This window comes from Anolis carolinensis, unplaced genomic scaffold (assembly GCF_035594765.1).
Source record: "Anolis carolinensis isolate JA03-04 unplaced genomic scaffold, rAnoCar3.1.pri scaffold_12, whole genome shotgun sequence".
Taxonomy (NCBI): Eukaryota; Metazoa; Chordata; class Lepidosauria; order Squamata; family Dactyloidae; genus Anolis; species Anolis carolinensis.
In genome coordinates, this window is record NW_026943823.1 from 20,888,524 (window position 1) to 20,907,341 (window position 18,818).

At 39.0% G+C, this 18,818-nt stretch overlaps 2 protein-coding genes across 4 annotated transcripts in view; both read right to left on the reverse strand.

The window, feature by feature from the left end:
* Positions 1-16,063, reverse strand: part of atp7a (ATPase copper transporting alpha) — a 72,696-nt gene extending 56,633 nt beyond the window's left edge. Inside the window, exons 1-2 of one of the 2 annotated variants that reach the window (XM_062964042.1) lie at positions 15,921-16,063; positions 3,063-3,195 (exon numbers count right to left, since the gene is read on the reverse strand). The gene's annotated coding sequence lies outside the window, so the exon portion shown is untranslated. Of the gene's footprint in view, positions 1-3,062; positions 3,196-15,828 lie in introns of both variants that reach the window. The other variant, XM_062964043.1, reaches the window with a different exon arrangement.
* Positions 16,064-17,079: 1,016 nt separating this feature from the next.
* Positions 17,080-18,818, reverse strand: part of LOC134294110 (cytochrome c oxidase subunit 7B, mitochondrial) — a 3,317-nt gene continuing 1,578 nt past the window's right edge. For both annotated transcript variants that reach the window (XM_062964046.1, XM_062964045.1), the window contains exons 2-3: positions 18,592-18,716; positions 17,080-17,282 (exon numbers count right to left, since the gene is read on the reverse strand). In XM_062964046.1, the coding sequence (XP_062820116.1) occupies positions 17,205-17,282; positions 18,592-18,716 (203 nt within the window). In that variant the 3' untranslated portion in view covers positions 17,080-17,204. The remainder of the gene's footprint in view (positions 17,283-18,591; positions 18,717-18,818) is intronic.

The window sequence follows — 18,818 nt, forward strand, 5'->3', positions numbered from 1 at the left end:
TTGAGCTTGTCCTTGTGTAAGCTGCCCTGAGTCCCTTCTGGGAGATGGAGGTGGGATACAAGAATAAAGTTATTATTATATTATTATTATTTCTTGCTACTACCTTTATATTCATGTACAAAAATCTATGGAATATACATTTACTGATCCTGCATGCTTCCAAACAAAAACTTTACTAGGTCTTACTTTCGGGGGAGGCCTTATATTCAGCAATTCAGCAAAACCTCTACTAGGTCTTATTTTCTGGGGATGACTTATTTTCAGGGAAACAGGGCAAATGGAGGAGAAAAAAGAATGGTCTAACCCCACTTCTTGCACCGACCTTGTTTAACCTCTTTACTAAAGATCAGCCACAACCACCACTCACAAAGAGCTTTATATACTTTGATGACCTTGGCCTAACAACACAAGCAAGACTTTGAAACAGCTGAAAACCAACTCATGAATGCCTTGAAAGATCTCTCCAGCTACTACAAAGAAGTCGAGCCAAGTCAAGACACAAGTGTGTGCTTTCCACCTACATAACCGTGAAGCCAACAAGAAACTGAAGGTTACCTGGGAAGGCCAAGAGCTCAAACACTGTTTCCATCCTAAATATAATAATAATAATAATAATAATAATAATAATAATAATAATAATAATAATAACTTTATTCTTATACCCCGCCCCATCTCCCCGAAGGGACTCAGGGCGGCTTACATGGGGCTATGCCTGGACACAACAGCACAAAATCAAAACAAAAAACAATAAACAAATCAGCTAACAATAAACCATCAACATGGATAAAAACAGTCATAAAAGGTCAATATACAAAATAATGTTAAAATTATGAGTTGGATCAAAAGATCCGGTATCGTCTTAGATCGAACACTAACATTTAGGAAACACTGTATGAATACCAAGCACAAAGTAGCCGCACACAATAACATTTTGAGGAAACTTACTAATTGTGCATGGGGTGCAGACCCAAAATTAGTAAGAACATCAGCCTTGGCTTTATCCTACTCAACTGCTGAGCATGCCTGCCCTGTTTGGCACAAGTCTGTCCACGCGAAGCAGGTGAATAGAGCACTGAACCAAACACGCAGAATAATCACAGGATGTCTAAAATCTACACCTGTTGATAAACTCTACAAGCTAACTGGCATTGCCCCCCCCCCAAATGTGTGACGGGAAGTTGCTGTTAACTGTGAGAGAATTAAGGTTGAACACTGTGAAAGCCACCCACAGCATGGCTCTCAGCCTCCTCCCAGTAGACTCAAATTAAGGAAAAGCTTCATGTGATTTTGGAGCTTGAATCGTCTTTACATGTTGGGTAATCCTGGGGCTAATATTATTGCTCAAAGCTACACTTACTTTCAATCGATTCCTGGGCTTGTTTTTAATTACCAGCAAAGCAGAAAACCCTTGTTCACATAAATAAGTTGTGGAGAAGAGCAGAAAATAGCACAAGGTGATTCCTCAGATTTTAGTATTAAAAATTGCTTTTTTTACACCAAAACTCCTCAAAAGAATCAGATTCAAACGCGTCCTGGCAGTTTCTATCATTTTGGAATTCAATGAGTTCTTTCTGGATTTTCTCTGCAAACTCTCCAATTTCAAATTTCATTAAATAAGTCAAAAATTAATATGTGTATTGAGGACTCGCAATCAGTAAAACTAATGGAGCCGTCAAATCACTAAACAACCCTCTCTGTAGCCTCGCTGGCTCCGCCTGTGTAGCAACGGATTCATTAAAATGAAAAAGATTTAAAAATTTTCATGTTTTACAGACCATATTTTAGATCTTACAATCCACTGATGGTCCGCGTATCACTGGTTGGGAACTACTGTGCTATATGAACCAGCTCTTGCATAGTTAAAAACCAAGTAAAATTTAGAATTATTAAAACTTAAACACTTTGGATATGAACAACCATACTATGATGAGGTAAAAGCATCCCCAGAACAGTCAACTGCAATATCATAAATTAATCTTGCCCCGATTTTCAATGTTGCCAGTGCAAAAAGAGACACCTTGTGAGTAACCACCCCATTTTTCAAAATATCATCTTGCCGGATATACCGTATATACTCGACCTGAATATAAGCCGAGGCCCCTAATTTTACCACAAAAAAACTGGGAAAACATTGACTCCAGTATAAGCCGAGGGTGGTAAATTTCAGAAATAAAAACAGAAACCAATAAAATTACATTAATTGCGGCATCAGTAGGTTAAATGTTTTTGAATCTTTACATAAAGCTCAAATTTAAGATAAGACTGCCCAATTCTGATCAAATCATTATTCTCATCTTCTTCAATGTAAATGCACTTATGTACCCTTTTAATAATACAGTAAAATAATACATGTAATAATAATAAATACAGGAAAATAATACATGTAATACTAGAATAAATGCAATAATAGTAATATCAGAGTGAAATTATAAATGTAATAATAATAATAATAATAATGTAAAATAAATGGAATAGTAGCAACAATAATAGAGAAAAAAATAGTAAATGTAATACAGTAGAGTCTCACTTATCCAAGCCTCGCTTATCCAAGCTTCTGGATTATCCAAGCCATTTTTGTAGTCAAAGTTTTCAATATATCATGATATTTTGGTGCTAAATTCGTAAATACAGTAATTACAACATAACATTACTGTGTATTGAACTACGTTTTCTGTCAAATTTGTTGTACAACATGATGTTTTGGTGCTTCATTTGTAAAATCATAACCTAATTTGATGTTTAATAGGCTTTTCCTTAAACCCTCCTTATTATCCAAGATATTCGCTTATCCAAGCTTCTGCCAGCCCTTTTAGCTTGGATAAGTGAGACTCTACTGTAATACCAATAGTAATAGAGAAAAATAATAAATGTACCATATATTCTCGAGTATAAGCTGACCAATATAAACCAACCAGGACCCTCACCCGAGTATAAGCCAAGGGGGACTTTTTCAGTCTTAAAAAAAGGGCTGAAAAACTAGGCTTATACTCGAGTATATACAGTAAATGCCTGTGCTGTACAAAAACATTATAAAACAGTTGTAACTGAAGAAAAGATATTACCTTTGTAATGCTCGCAGAGAGTAGGAGGTTCACATGTTGACAAGTCTAGCAGAGGTAAAAGTTTCTGTTCGTCCTCTAAACAGCTGCTGATTCGCCATCTGACATCAGACATGACCCATAATATGTAGAAGGACTGCAAGAAGAAAGAGAGAGTTTAATAATTCCATGCCTCTAACCACTGTTTTCACTTAGGTCAAAAAAGAGAGGTAAAAGAAGGCTACGGAGCACAGAGAATGAGCCTTCACTAGAAGGCAACTTCATTGCTCTATAAATGTGCCTACACCCTCGAGTCAGAAGCTCACAATTCTCCCATGGGAACTTGATAAGAATAGAGAACTACGTGTTGGATTATACGGAGCATGATTTATAATTGCTAACACAACCCACACAACATGAATGCCATGTTTTTAAACTTTGTGCTTTTAAATACATTACAACTGTACCCTCAGTTTGCTTCTGACATGATAAATTCTTTGCCAATAGATGTAATCAATGAGATGCCACACAGCTTTTAAGGCACTTACTTTATTTCCTCAAGTTCCTGTGGTTTCTGAAAACCTAGGCTTTGTATTTCATGTCTTTCTTAAGGAAGACTGACCCATGGACTTCACCCATGAACTACATTCTTTCTACATATCTTGCTATCAATACATATCTTGCTATCTTCTCCAGCTTATCTTCTGCTCTTGTTTGCTAATAATGAATAAGCCATGTGCTTGCTAAACTAAGGTACCAAGGAATTCTTAGTTAATCACTCATCTATTTTATGAATACAGGTGACTTTGTGAGGTGTGAAGAGAATGTGGGCTAGACTACCATTTGTTAGACCAGGCATGGGCAAATTTTGGCCCTCCAAGTGTTTTGGACTTCAACTCCCACAATTCCTAACAGTCTGAACAGCCTAAGGTCCAAAACACCTGAAGGGCCAGAGTTTTCCCATGCCTGTGTTTGTTGTAGATCAGCCAGAGGCTGATAGTTTAACTGATGATTTAGAAAGGATTGAGGGCTTTCCTGTGACATAAAGTTATGGGGGCTCAAGTCTGGGAAATTGAGGTCTGGGAAATGATGTTTCTCTCTGTAAGAAAACTGGCTCGGAAAGTGCAGAGTCTCAAGGCCAGTCCGAGGAGTTAGAAATAGCTACAACAGACAAGGAATCAAGTGAAGAGCTGAGTGATAAGGAGGGTTCCCAGGAGAAGCCACCTGTAGCTACAGAGATCAACAAAAGTCTTCGGTTACAAATCAGAGCCCAAAATAGATTATATCAGTCTGAGGTTGGGGAGAAAATTCATGGAATTTGTAATGCTTTCATGGGTGTCTATTAAACAAGTTGTTTACTTTAAAGGCAGTTCAGGCAACACTGTGTTAGAGTGAGAAGCTAAGCCTGAGTTCTTGGTTCAAGTCAAGCCATGGTTTTGGATTTTAATCCTATATGTTTTCTATGTCCCTGTTCATGTACTCCTGTTCAGGTTTCACTAGTTATACCTCTTTACTTGTGGACTTATGCTGTACCTGTAATTTCTGGCTGTTGATGGACCTTGTCACCTCTGGAACTTTATGAAACATTTGGATTATTGCTTGGTTATCACCTGATGCTAAACCTTTTTGGATTATATATCTTCCTTTTCTTATTCCTACGTTTTACATGCTTTTTATGTATTTTACAATAAAGTTTCTGCTTATATTCCTTGAGTCTTGTGTGGTGCGGTGGTAATAGGTGTTTCCAGGCCTGGGGAGCAACATAGAATCACAGAATAATACAGTTGGAAGAGACCTCGTGGGCCATCCAGTCCAACCCCATTCTGCCAAGAAGCAGGAAAATCTCATTCAAAGCACCCCCGACAGATGGCCATCCAGCCTCTGCTTAAAAGCCTCCAAAGAAGGAGCCTCCACCACACTCCGGGGCAGAGAGTTCCACTGCTGAACAGCCCTCACAGTGAGGAAGTTCTTCCTAATGTTCAGGTGGAATTTCCTTTCCTGCAGTTTGAAGCCATTGTTCCATTGCATCCTAGTCTCCAGGGCAGCAGAAAACAACCTTACTCCCTCCTCCCTATGACTTCCCCTCACATATTTGTATATGGCTATCATGTCTCCTCTCAGCCTTCTCTTCTGTGGGCTAAACATGCCCAGCTCTTTCAGCCGCTCCTCATAGGGCTTGTTCTCCAGACCCTTGATCATTTTAGTCTCCCTCCTCTGGACACATTACAGCTTGTCAACATCTCCCTTCAACTGCGGTGCCCAGAATTGGACACAGTGTGATTCCAAAGCAGAATAGAGGGGCTGCATGACTTCCCTGGATCTAGACGCTATTCCCCTATTTATGCAGGCCAGAATCCCATTGGCTTTTTTCGCCGCCACATCACATTGTAGGCTCATGTTTAACTTGTTGTCCACGAGGACTCCAGGTTTTTTTCATACGTACAGCAGTCGAGCCAGGCATCGTCCCCCATTCTGTATCTATGCATTCCATTTTTTCTGCCGAAGTGGAGTATCTTGCATTTGTCCCTGTTGAACTTCATTTTGTTAGTTTCAGCCCATCTCTCTAATCTGTTAAAATGGTTTTGGGTTCTGCTCCTGTCTTCTGGAGTGTTAGCTATCCCTCCCAACTTGGTGTCGTCTGCAAACTTGATGATCGTCCCTTCATCTAAGTCGTTAATAAAGATCCTGAACAGAACCGGGCCCAGGACGGAACCCTGCTGATGGCACTCCACTCGTGACTTCTTTCCAAGATGACGACACATTGGTGAGCACCCTTTGGGTTCGTTCGCTCAGCCAATTACAGATCCCTCCTTCACTTTTATTCCCATCTCAATGAACTAAAGTTTAGCCAACTGGCTGTGAAGCTTGAAGTCATAATGCTCTCCTTCAAAAACACAATTATGTCCTGTTCAGCACTTGGTCTTTCCCAACTGCTTCGTTCAGCAAGACAAGCTTGCCTTCCTTTGCCCGAGGAGAGGGTGTCTCTTCCGCTGTTGTGCCACAACCCACTGCTGATGCAAAGGCCACACTCATTCATTCGTCTATACTGTACATTTACACTACAAGGACAATTTAATTAGAAACTCTTTGCACTGTCTTTTGGCTTATAGACAATCCAAATGGTACAAATAAGCAACGTCAGCACCAGCATGGCTCCAACGGGGCCAAACAACCCAGCATTATATTTCAAGGCAGGGGAAAGATGATCACCCAGATACCGTGTTTCCCCGAAAATAAGACAGTGTCTTATATTAATTTTTGCTCCCAAAGATGTGCTAGGTCTTATTTTCAGGGGATGTCTTATTTTTCCATGAAGAAGAATTCACATTTATTGTTGAACAAAAAAATGAACATTTATTATATACTGTACAGTAGTTGTCATCACAAACCAGCATAACCAGACAAACTGTGAATCCTATCAAGAATTTCTTGTTACTACCATTATTTCCATGTACAATTGGTATGTACATTTACCAATCCTGCATGCTCTGGTGTTCTGTTTGGCAGGCGCTGGGCATGCTTCCAAACAAAAACTTTGCTAGGTCTTACTTTCGGGGGAGGCCTTATATTTAGCAATTCAGCAAAACTTCTGCTAGGTCTTATTTTTCGGGGATGTCTTATTTTCAGGGAAACAGGGTATTATTGGGGAGGAAAGTCCCATCAGTCCAAAGTGCTACAAGGAGAAGGAGTATTTTCTATTTCAACAGCCCAACCCTGTTGTGTTATTACTTTGTACTATGGCCCTTGGCAGAACAGGACTTATTCCAAGTCAGTCTGCAGAGCAATGAGACCTTAAGAACAATCTAGGCACCAAAACTGCGCATAACATAATTCAACAAAGCAGGAAGGAACTTCATGTGCAAGAGAAAGGGAGGGAAAAGATGGCTTCCTCTCCCATTTTTTAGTCTTCAGATCAGGCATAGGCAAACTTGGGGCCTCCAGGTGTTTTGGACTTCAACTCCCACAATTCCTAACAGCCAAAGTTGGCACATGCCTGCTTCAGATAATTCCCATGCTCACAGATTCCAAGGAAACTCGCGGTTTAAAACATATACAGCACAACAATCTCCTAAATTCTTCTAAACTCTTTGTTGTGGGAGGGGCTGCAGACTATGTGACCAGGTCTGGGCTTGTATTTATCTATAAATACTGCAAATAAATAAATAAATAAATGTATCCTCGATTAACCCAAGCCATCAAAAGAAAGGCTGCAACAGGGAAACTCCATTTTACATCTCTTCCAGAAAGTGTTCAAAAGTTATATGAATCACTAGGGGAAAAGAAGTCTATAACAGAGGGAAAGCCACAGACAATAATACCATTTTCACATCTTCTCCGCCCGAACTCAGCACATCGTCAGCAGTAATATTTTTGGAAAATTGAAATCTCCATATCCTTTTGGAGACTTTCTGATTTTTGAAAAGGTATGACCTTGTTAAAAGTTGTAACCTCATGAAAAATTACAACGTAACCTCTTGGTAAAAGCATGGCCTGTTAGAATCATAACTTTTTGGGAAAATGGCTTTCATGCAAAGCAATCGGGTTTCTCAGCTGTTAGACTGATAAACATATTTAGTTCTGTTAGGAACAAAGATATACCAATGCACAGAAACATATAATATATATAGCAGAATTTCAGAAGTGTTCCTTTAAGTTGCCCAAAAATATCTACTCTCTCTTAAAATATATTTGCCTTTAAATCATGCTCTCAAGAGACAAAAATAAGCAGAATTCTTTAAAAGTAACATAGTTGGTTTGCTCACAAACTTCATGTATTCAGCATACAGGTACTTTGCTTATAAATCCAGTTAAAGATAGGTTTTGAAGTAGTTTCTCTGTGTAGGTAACACAGGGTATCTTTCTTAGAATCAACAGTCCATAGTCCAAAGCATCTCTCTGTTCTGAGAGTCTAATAGAGTCTCTGTCTAGTCTGAACATCCAATGGAGTCTGATGCCTTCTGTACAGCATGTTGTTCCTACAGACTTCTAAAAGCATGCTGTTCCTACTGAAGTCTAAAAGCATACATCTAAAATGGAGTCTGAGTCCTGAACAAGCCCGCAACAAACAAGCCCACAACAAAGAGTTAAAGAAAAATGGCTAACCAACACACACATACACTAAGTAATCTGCATTATATACATAACAACTAGCTGTGCCCAGCCACGCGTTGCTGTGGCGAAGTCTGGTGGTATGGGAAATAAAGTATTGAGGAATTGGTGGTAGTTAAGGTAAAGGGTAAAGGTTTTCTTCTGACATTAAGTCCAGTTGTGTCCGACTGCACACTGAAGTGGATTATATGGCAGTGTGGAGTCAAGATAATCCAGTTCAAAGCAAATAATATAAGATTATAAATGGGTTATATAGCTGTGTGGAAGGGCCTTGAGTCTACACTGCCATATAATCCAGTTAAAATCTGATAATCTGTGGAAGAGGCCTAAGTGAGGCCTAACTGTGCCTGTCCCCTGGGCTGAGTAGGTTGCTAGGAGACCAAGTGGGCAGAGCTTAGCCTTCTAACTGGCAGCAATTGGATAAAAAACAATTATTCATCTCCCTCTAATTAGGACTTTATTTTTCTTTTCTTTTTGTTGTATGAACGTAGAGGCATGGATGAGGGGTTGTGCTGCCAAGTTTAGTGTTTCTGGGATGTGTAGTTTTGTTGTTTTGTCCTAGGCCGAAATGTCATTACCCTTTTATATATACAGATTAACTAGTGGAGGCTTGAGATGGTTGCTATTTCCAACAAATATGCATTTCCCGGAAAGGATTGAAATCAGAAAAACAACAAAGTTGTTTAAATTAATAGAGTTGGACACACAATGGCATCAAAGTGGAACAATAGCATCCACTTCCTTGGAACTAACCAAAGAAAAAGAGCATCCAAAGCCAACATGGATAGATTACTTCTATAAAGGCAGCAGATGGGGAGAACCTTCATAAATATATTTCCGACCTGGGCAGAAGGTCCTGCGGGGGGTTGAGTGTAATATATACTTAGCATTTATTCACCTCTCCTATTAAAAGGAACCAAATAAATGAGGATGGTCGTTTAAATGCAATAGTTGCAAAACACACAGCACTTCCCTGTAATTAAACTTAATGAGATCAAATAAGTGCCTAGCCACAAAGAATCAAGTCTCAAACGTGATGCAACAGTTCACCTGAAAGATTCCCTTGAGCAACTCTCAAATAGGCTCAAAAGAGAAGAGAAAGAAACAAGCAGAAAGCTCTGTTCATGCTTCTTGAATCTGGGTGGCTGTGAGTTTTCTGGGCTGTATGGCCATGTTCCAGAAGCATTCTCTCCTGACGTTTCGCCCACATCTATGTCAGGCATCCTCAGAGGTTGTGAGGTCTGTTGGAAACTAGGCAAGTGGGGTTTATATATCTGTGGAATAATGTCCAGGGTGGGAGAAAGAACTCTTGTCTGCCTGAGGCACGTGTGAATGTTGAATTGGCCACTTTGATTAGCATTTAATGGCCTTGCAGATGCAAAGCCTGGAGGAACCCTTTGTTAGGAGGTTAGCTGGCCCTGATTGTTTCCTGTCTGAAAATGCTGGACCATTCTAACAACCACTATGTCAGACGACACAGAGAAGCCATTCAAATCCACAAGAAGCTTGTGAACAATTTGAACAGAAAGGAGAAAACCATGAAATTGAACAAAATCTGACTATCAGTATTAAAAACTCTAAAATCAGGACAGTAAATAAAGAACACCGGTCAGAAGACAGGGGAATATCAGACAGGAAATGATCAGGGCTAGTTAACACCTCCCAACAAAGGATTCCAAGCAGGAAGCAACCAGGCTTTGAAGCTGCAAGGCCATTCAATGCTAATCAAGCTGGCCAATTGCAACCTGCACACTTGACTCAAGCAAACAAGAGTTTTTTTCTCCTACCCTAGACATTATTCCACAGATACATAAACCCCACTTGCCTAGTTTCCAACAGACCTCACAACCTCTGTGGATACCTGCCATAAATGTGGTTGAAACGTCAGGAGAGAATGCTTCTGGAACATGGCCATACAGCCCAGAAAACTCACAGCAACCCAGTGATTCCGGCCGTGAAAGCCTTCAACAACACTTCTTGAATCTTTCAGAGTTTTAGAAAAAGTAACCACATTTAAAAAACACCAAATGCACTGCCTTACTATGAGTATTACATTTAATCCTTCAGTCAACTATGCCATGACACTCTTGTTCAGGGCTACAGCAAATGAATGTATTGGAATTGTATTTGCATCAAGATAGATAGGGAATAGTATCAAGAGGCAATGTAATGGAAAGAGAAAACCACAAGACAAAACCAGCAAGAACGGGGCCGTGGACTATTTGCAAATGACTTCCTCGAAACGGATTCAAAGAGCAACGTTTTAATCTCTGAACATCAGAGACATCACACAGTCTTTATCACAAATGTCTCTGGACACAGAAGGTATGAAAACAACCTGCTGTATTTGAGAGATAGCAGGAAGAAAAGGAGAAGTCCGACGTAGGTTTGCAGAAGCAATTTGCACGTCTTTGGCTCCCGGCCGGTGCTTCAGTCTGGACAATCATTTCCGTTCATATTGTTTCAGCACCAGCGTCTCTGAAGTGTCCAACCAAAGTTCACCACAAGATACAGAACACCAGTCCCATGACCATCCACAACGTTGCAAGCAAATGACTAGACTATGCAAGAAAACTATAAAACAAAGTGAACCTGAGGTTCCGATGGTCTTTCATCCTATCTGATGCAGCAGTGCTTGTAAGTCGGAGCACGGTCCAGAATGAATTCCAAGTATTTGGGTGTGCTGCAATACTCCAGTGGGATTCCTTCCCAGATCATCCTCAGAGCTCAAGATGCTTGTCTGTCCTTAAGGTGAAAGGCACACGTCTGCATTTTAGGTAGATAAGGAATCAGCTGGTTTTCCCAGTAATATTTATTTATTTTATTTCTCGCATTTATATCCTGCCCTTCTCACCCGAAGGGACTCAGGGCGGCTTACAACAGTGGCAACAATTAGATGCCCATACAACCAATATAAAACCGTACATAAAATAGTTTAAACTATTAAAATACATTATGAATTAAAAATATACATTTCAAACACAAAATCAGATCCATTCTTCTTCATGCTTTGTCCATAGTTCAGTCTGTAAGAGCACCTAAAGCTTCAGTCCATAAGAACACCTAAATAGGCAGTAAGAGCACCTAAAGCTTCAGTCCATAAGAACACCTAAATAGGCAGTAAGAGCACCTAAAGCTTCAGTCCATAAGAACACCTAAATAGGCAGTAAGAGCACCTAAAGCTTCAGTCCATAAGAACACCTAAATAGGCAGTAAGAGCACCTAAAGCTTCAGTCCATAAGAACACCTAAATAGGCAGTAAGAGCACCTAAAGCTTCAGTCCATAAGAACACCTAAATAGGCAGTAAGAGCACCTAAAGCTTCAGTCCATAAGAACACCTAAATAGGCAGTAAGAGCACCTAAAGCTTCAGTCCATAAGAACACCTAAATAGGCAGTAAGAGCACCTAAAGCTTCAGTCCATAAGAACACCTAAATAGGCAGTAAGAGCACCTAAAGCTTCAGTCCATAAGAACACCTAAATAGGCAGTAAGATCACCTAAAGCTTCAGTCCGTAAGAACACCTAAATAGGCAGTAAGAGCACCTAAAGCTTCAGAGAGCTTCTGCTCAATGCCTCCCCTATGGCATACTTAACAAATCTAGAGATACTCAATTATCAGAAGGCCTTCACCTTGGCTTGATGTCACACCCTTCCAGCAGTTGTAATCGAGGGCCAATATCGGAAGACCCCCTACCCAGAGAAACTCTGTCCCTGTACATTGTTTTTAAATGAATAATTAATAATCACACAGCGACAGCAATAATAATTATCTACAAATTGCAGTAAGAATGTGTTCTCGAAGGCTTTCATAGACAGAATCACTGGGTTGCTGGGAGTTTTCTGGGATGTATGGCTATGTTCCAGAAGCATTCTCTCCTGACATTTCACCCACATCTATGGCAGGCATCCTCAGAGGTTGTGAGGTCTGTTGGAAACTACGCAAGTGGGGTTTATATATCCGTGGAAAGCCCAGGTTGGGAGAAAGAACGCTTGCTTAAGGGAATCCTTTGTTGGGAGGTGTTCTTACCAGACATTAAGGGAACCACTGACTGCAGACAGAAGATTATTAAGAAACACAACCGACAAACTATCTACAGGCCCACTAAGAAAATCCAACAGAAGTTAAAGTCAGATGGAAGTCAACAATTTTCTGTATTTTTATTTATATATAAAAATAATCATTTATTTTTATTTTTTTCTATTTCACTCTTATTTCCTACTTTCTACTAATAAGGAATGTTCTCCCACTTTCAATGTGAAAACTTTATTGCAGTAGAGTCTCACTTATCCAAGCCTCGCTTATCCAACGTTCTGGATTATCCAACGCATTTTTGTAGTCAATGTTTTCAATATATCGTGATATTTTGGTGCTAAATTTGTAAATACAGCAAATACAACATAACATTACTGCGTATTGAACTACTTTTTCTGTCAAATTTGTTGCATAACATGATGTTTTGGTACTTAATTTTAAAATCATAACCTAATTTGATGTTTAACAGGCTTTTCCTTAATCTCTCCTTATTATCCAACATATTCGCGTATCCAACATTCTGCCGGCCCGTTTACGTTGGATAAGCGAGACTCTACTGTACTTGCAAATATATAATCTTTATTTTTTCTTTTTCTCTTCTTCTATCTTCAAAAATAAAATTTCCAATAAAAATATAATTAAAAAAAAGAAAATCCAATAGAAGTTACGTTCAGCAAAGGACAAGAGAGATCCTCTCACCTCTGCAGAAGTCTACTGTATACCATGGTTGCCTAGAAGCATCCTTTGTTTGGGAGATGTTAACTGGCACTTGATTGTTTGCTGTTTGGAATTCCCGTTTCCGACTTGTGTTCTACAAACGGTCTATAGCTTCAATAAGAAAATTCAACAAATGCTACATTCACCAAAGAATAAGAGGGATCCTCTCACCTCTGCAGGAGTCTATTATTATTAATATTATTATCATCATCATCATCATCTTTATTTATATCCCACCATACTCCCCATGGGGACTCAAGGCGGCTAACATTTATCCACACTAATAATAATAATAACAACAACACAATAGACATCACAGTTGTGGAAAAGAAAAAGGTTTGGATCATTGATGTCGCCATCCCAGGTGACAGTTGCATTGACGAAAAACAACAGGAAAAACTCAGCTACTATCAAGACCTCAAGATTGAACTTCAAAGACTCTGGCAGAAACCAGTGCAGGTGGTCCCAGTGGTGATGGGCACATTGGGTGCCGTGCCAAAAGATCTCAGCCGGCATTTGGAAACAATAGACATTGACAAAATTAAGATCTGCCAGCTGCAAAAGGCCACATTGCTAGGATCTACGTGCATCATCCGAAAATACATCACATAGTCCTACACACTTGGGAAGCGTTCAACTTGTGATTTTGTGATACGAAATCCAGCATATCTATCTTGTTTGCTGTGTCGTACAATAATAATAATAATAATAATAATAATAATAATAATAATACATCACACAGTCCTAGACACTTGGGAAGTGTTCGACTTGTGATTTTGTGATACGAAATCCAGCATATCTATCTTGTTTGCTGTGTCATACAATAAAATAATAATACATTCTTTCTCCCCGAAGGGACTTGGGGCGATTTACATGGGGACGAGGCCCAAGGAACAAGAAGTTCAACATACAATTAAAAACACAACACAAACTACAAGATTAAAATGCATAACAACAAAATAATGAAAACATCTTAAAATAGATCAACAATATCATCACTGTAGGACAAAAGTGGAACTATTCAAATTGCATGGGAAATGCAAACCTGTGGCCTATGGTGCTTGACTACGGATTGGGATTATTGTCTATGTTTTAAGTTATTTTAACTTTTGTGAGAAGTTTTATTATATTGTGATTTTATTGTGTTACTGTTTTTATTGATGTACCGGTAATATTGTTTTGGGCTTGTCCCAATGTAAGCCGCCCCGAGTCCTTCGGGAGATGGAGCGGGGTATAAATAAAGTTATATTATTATTACCTGGACACAACATATTATTGGTGAACACAGAAATGCTGGACCACTCTCACAACTAAGATGTCAGACGACACAGAGAAGCCACTGAAATCCACAAGCATGTGGACAATTTCAATACAAAGGAGGAAACATTAAAAATGAGCTCCTAGTATTAAAAAAAACTATACAATCAGGACAGTAAATAAAGAACAACACTCCACAAACAGGGGAATTCCAGACAAGAAACAATCAAGGCCAGCTAATCACCTCCCAACAAAGGATTATTCCCCCAGGCAAGAAGAAGCCAGGCTTTGAAGCTGCAAGGCCATTCAATGCTAATCAAGGTGGCCAATATTATCATTACTGTGTTATTATTAAATGAGCAATTAATAGTATTATTACAACTGTATTTTTAAGTGACTAATTAGTAATACAGTAATAATATTACTGCGTTTTTAAGTGAATCATTAATAATAACACATAAATAATCTTACTGCATTACTATTGTTATTATTACATGAAGAGCACTAACAATTACAGTAGAGTCTCACTTATCCAACATAAACGGGGCGGCAGAACGTTGGATAAATGAATATGTTGGATAATAAGGCGGGATAAAGGAAAAGCCTATTAAACATCAAATTAGGTTATGATTTTACAAATAAAGCACACCAAAACATCATGTTATACGACAAATTTGACAGAAAAAGTAGTTCAATACGCAGTAATGTTGCGTTGTAATTACTGTACAGTAGTCTCACTTATCCAAGCCTCACTTATCCAAGTTTCTGGATTATCCAAGCCATTTTTGTAGTCAATATTTTCAATATATCGTGATATTTTGGTGCTAAATTTGTAAATACAGTAATTACAACTTAACATTACTGTGTATTGAACTGCTTTTTATGTTAAATTTGTTGTAAAACATGATGTTTTGATGCTTAATTTGTAAAATCATAACCTAATTTGATGTTTAATAGGCTTTTCCTTAATCCCTCCTTATTATCCAAGATATTCACTTGTCCAAGCTTCTGCCTGCCCTTTTAGCTTGGTTAAGTCAGACTCTACTGTATTTAAGAATTTAGCACCAAAATATCATGATATATTGAAAAACATTGTCTACAAAAATGCCTTGGATAATCCAGAACCTTGGATAAGCGAGTCTTTGATAAGTGAGACTACTGTATTTAAAAAAAAACCTCTAAAATCAGGACAGTAAATAAAGAACAACACTCCACAAACAGGGGAATTCCAGACAAGAAATAATCAGGGCCAGCTAATCACCTCCCAACAAAGGATTCCCCCAGGCAAGAAGCAGCCAGGCTTTGAAGCTGCAAGGCCATTCAATGCTAATCAAGATGGCCAATATTATTATTACTGTGTTATTATTAAATGAGCAATTAATAGTATTATTACAACTGTATTTTTAAGCGACTAATTAATAATACAGTAATAATATTACTTCGTTTTTAAGTGAATCATTAATAATAACATAGAAATAATCTTACTGCATTACTACTGTTATTACATGAAGTAAAAAAAAAGGTAAGGGTGTTCCCCTGACGTTAAGTCCAGTCGTGACCGACTCTGGGGGTTGGGTGCTCATCTCCATTTCTAAGCCGAAGAGCCGGCGTTGTCCATAGATACCTCCAGGTCATGTGGCCGGCATGACTACATGAAGAGCAATAACAATTACCTACAAACAGCACCAAGAGCGTATGAGGAATTAAAGGGGAAGAAAGCCTTCACTTCCGATTTGGAATATGGACCAAGAAACTGCTTCCTTACTTCCGGTTTGCTCCGCGGCCTCCAAGACGTCCTTCCTCTTCGGCGTCCTTCTCTTTCTGAGGCGAAGAAAAGCCTCCCTCATTCAGGCCACGCCCCCTCCTCTTCGGCCACGCCCCCTCCTCTTCGGCCACGCCCCCTCCACACGACTGTTGCTACACTCCCAGGACGTCATCACATAAATAGGAGGCGCGCATGCGCTCATTGACTACTCGGGAATCAACACTCTGTTCAGAGCCTGGGCCAATGATGGGCAACCTTTTGCATTTGGTGTGTCAAAATTCACAAAAAAAACCCTAGCATAACTTGGGTGGTGTGTCACTTCGAGAAAAAAACCCATAATTTCACAATATGTATAGTTTAAATAACAAAAATGTATAATTGTAATATATAACTGCATTTAATAAATCAAAAACTATTTACTACCATTATTTCCATGTACAACAATCTATGGTACCTCTTGCCGTTTCCACGCTGATTTCTCTCTATTCTAGTTTCAATGTAGTCATGAGCAATGAATAATATAATAATATAATAGTAATAATATAATAATATACTACAATAATAGAATAATAGGTTAAAACCTTACCCAGTCTACTTTTACAACCTCTCCATTTTAATCCATGTTTTTATTAGTTCTTGTCATTTGTTTTTATTGGCGAATGTTTAAATTTTTATAATTGTGCATGTTTTTTTGTCTATTGTTATGTTTTACATTGCTATTGTTTTTATTCGGGCTTGGCCCTCTCATTTGCATACCCAGTTCTTTTTGGAGCCAACTCAAGATTTTATCAGTATATTTATTGTATGTGACCTCATTTGTTTTATGATTTTATTGTTAATTGATTTGTTTTATTGCTATGTTTTTATATTGTCTAATGCTGGGCTTGGCCCCATGTAAGCTGCCCCGAGTCCCTTCCGGGAGATGGGACGGGGTATAAAAATAAAATTATTATTATTATTATTCAAACAAGATAGATATGCTGGATTTTGTATCACAAAATCACAAGTCGAACACTTCCCAAGTGTCTAGACTGTATTATTATTATTATACCCCATCTTTAATTGTTCATTTTGCTTTCAAAAGAGTAGCTAGACTCAGCAATTCAGGAATAGATTCCTGTCATGCAAATCTCCAAGGAAGAAATTTTACACAGACTGCTTCAATTTTAAATATTTTTATTACATCATGAATAATAGAACAGTGCCATTCTAGGCGTGCAGTAGGGAGATCCCAATGAAATTTTAAATCAGTTCATGACTCTTCCCATCTTGCGAAGATCATCTTTACTCCTCTCGCCATGGTTTTGGCGTGATCCGGCCCACAGGAGACAGATTCCACTCGATTCCGGTTTGCGTTATAACCTGCAATGCAATGCATGGGAAATGCTAAGAAATCAATGCAATGAATGGATTTCGGGCCGCATTAAAAGGAGTCTAGTGTCTAAATTGAGGGAAGTCATGGTGCTTCTCTATTCTGCTTTGGTTAGCTTCACCCAGAAGACTGTGTCGAATTCTGGGCACCACAGGTCAAAAGAGATATTGACAAGCTGGAAAGCATCCAGAGAGCAACTAAAAAGATCAAAGGTCTGGAGACCATGAATAATCCCTTTGAGGGGTGTCTTAAAGAACTGGCTCTGTTTAGCCCGCAGAAGAGAAGGTCGACAGGAGACATGATAGCCATGTATAAATATGTGAAGAAGAGGGAGCAGGCTTGTTTTCTTTATCCTGGAGACTAGGACTCAATGGAGCCATGGCTTCAAATGACAGGAGAGGAGATTCCACCTGAACATTAGGAAGAACTTCCTGACTGTAAGGAAAGCTGTTTAGCAGTGGAACTCTCTGCCTCAGAGTCTGGTGGAAGCTCCTTCCTTGGAAATTTTGAAAAGGTAGCCATCTATCGGGGGAGCTTTGATTGTGCTTTATTCTGTATGGCAACGGGTTGGACTAAATGGCCCATGTGGCCTCTTCCAACTCTATTATGCTATGATTCTATAATAATAATGATAAAACTTTATTTATACCCTGCTCCATCTCCCGAAGGACTCAGGGCGGCTTACACTCGGAACAAGCCCAAAACAGTATTACATTAAAAAAAAGTAACACATTAAAATCACAATATAATAACACAACTTACAAAAGTTAAAATAACTTAAAACAGAGACAGTAATCCCAATCCCTATGAAGCCAGTAACTATAAAGTATTCAAGAGACGTCAGCTCTTCAAAGACAACCCAAAAGTGCAATTTCATTAACAATCTTGTTCACACGGCTCTCTGTATATGGCAGGACTACATCCCCCATCATCTTATATCACACACACACGCAAAGCCCTTCATTATTTTAAATCAGACGATGAAGGCATGTGTGCCAAGTTTGATCCAGATCCGTCAAGGCATGGACGAGCCTGTATGGTACCAACCAGCCATCACTCATATGTCCTTTGACTTCTATATACAGTATATGCAAACACAGATCATATTGTAAAATGCTGGTTGAGAGTGGCACACCTGTCCTTGCAAAACCAGTAAGATTAAAGCGCAATGCTGACAAAACAACCTTTGGTCTCAGGATGTGCTGTTAAGCAAGACAAGTAATCCTATTTATTATTATTTCCATGGCCGAATTGTCACTGGTAAAGAACAACAGCTAAACACAAGATCAAAACACTTACATAGCTCCAAATCGAGATGCAGAAGGCTGCTCCTCCAACTAGAACCAGGGTGCCATATTTGTCATGAAAATCAGGCTCATGCTTCTGGTGAACTTGCCTCACAGATGTACGTTGGATGTTACGAGCTAAAACATATCACATAAATGGATTACAAATTTAATTTAACCAAGACAGGGCAGCATACTCTGATATCAAATGACAGAGTTCCAGCATTTGCTCTAAGTCTT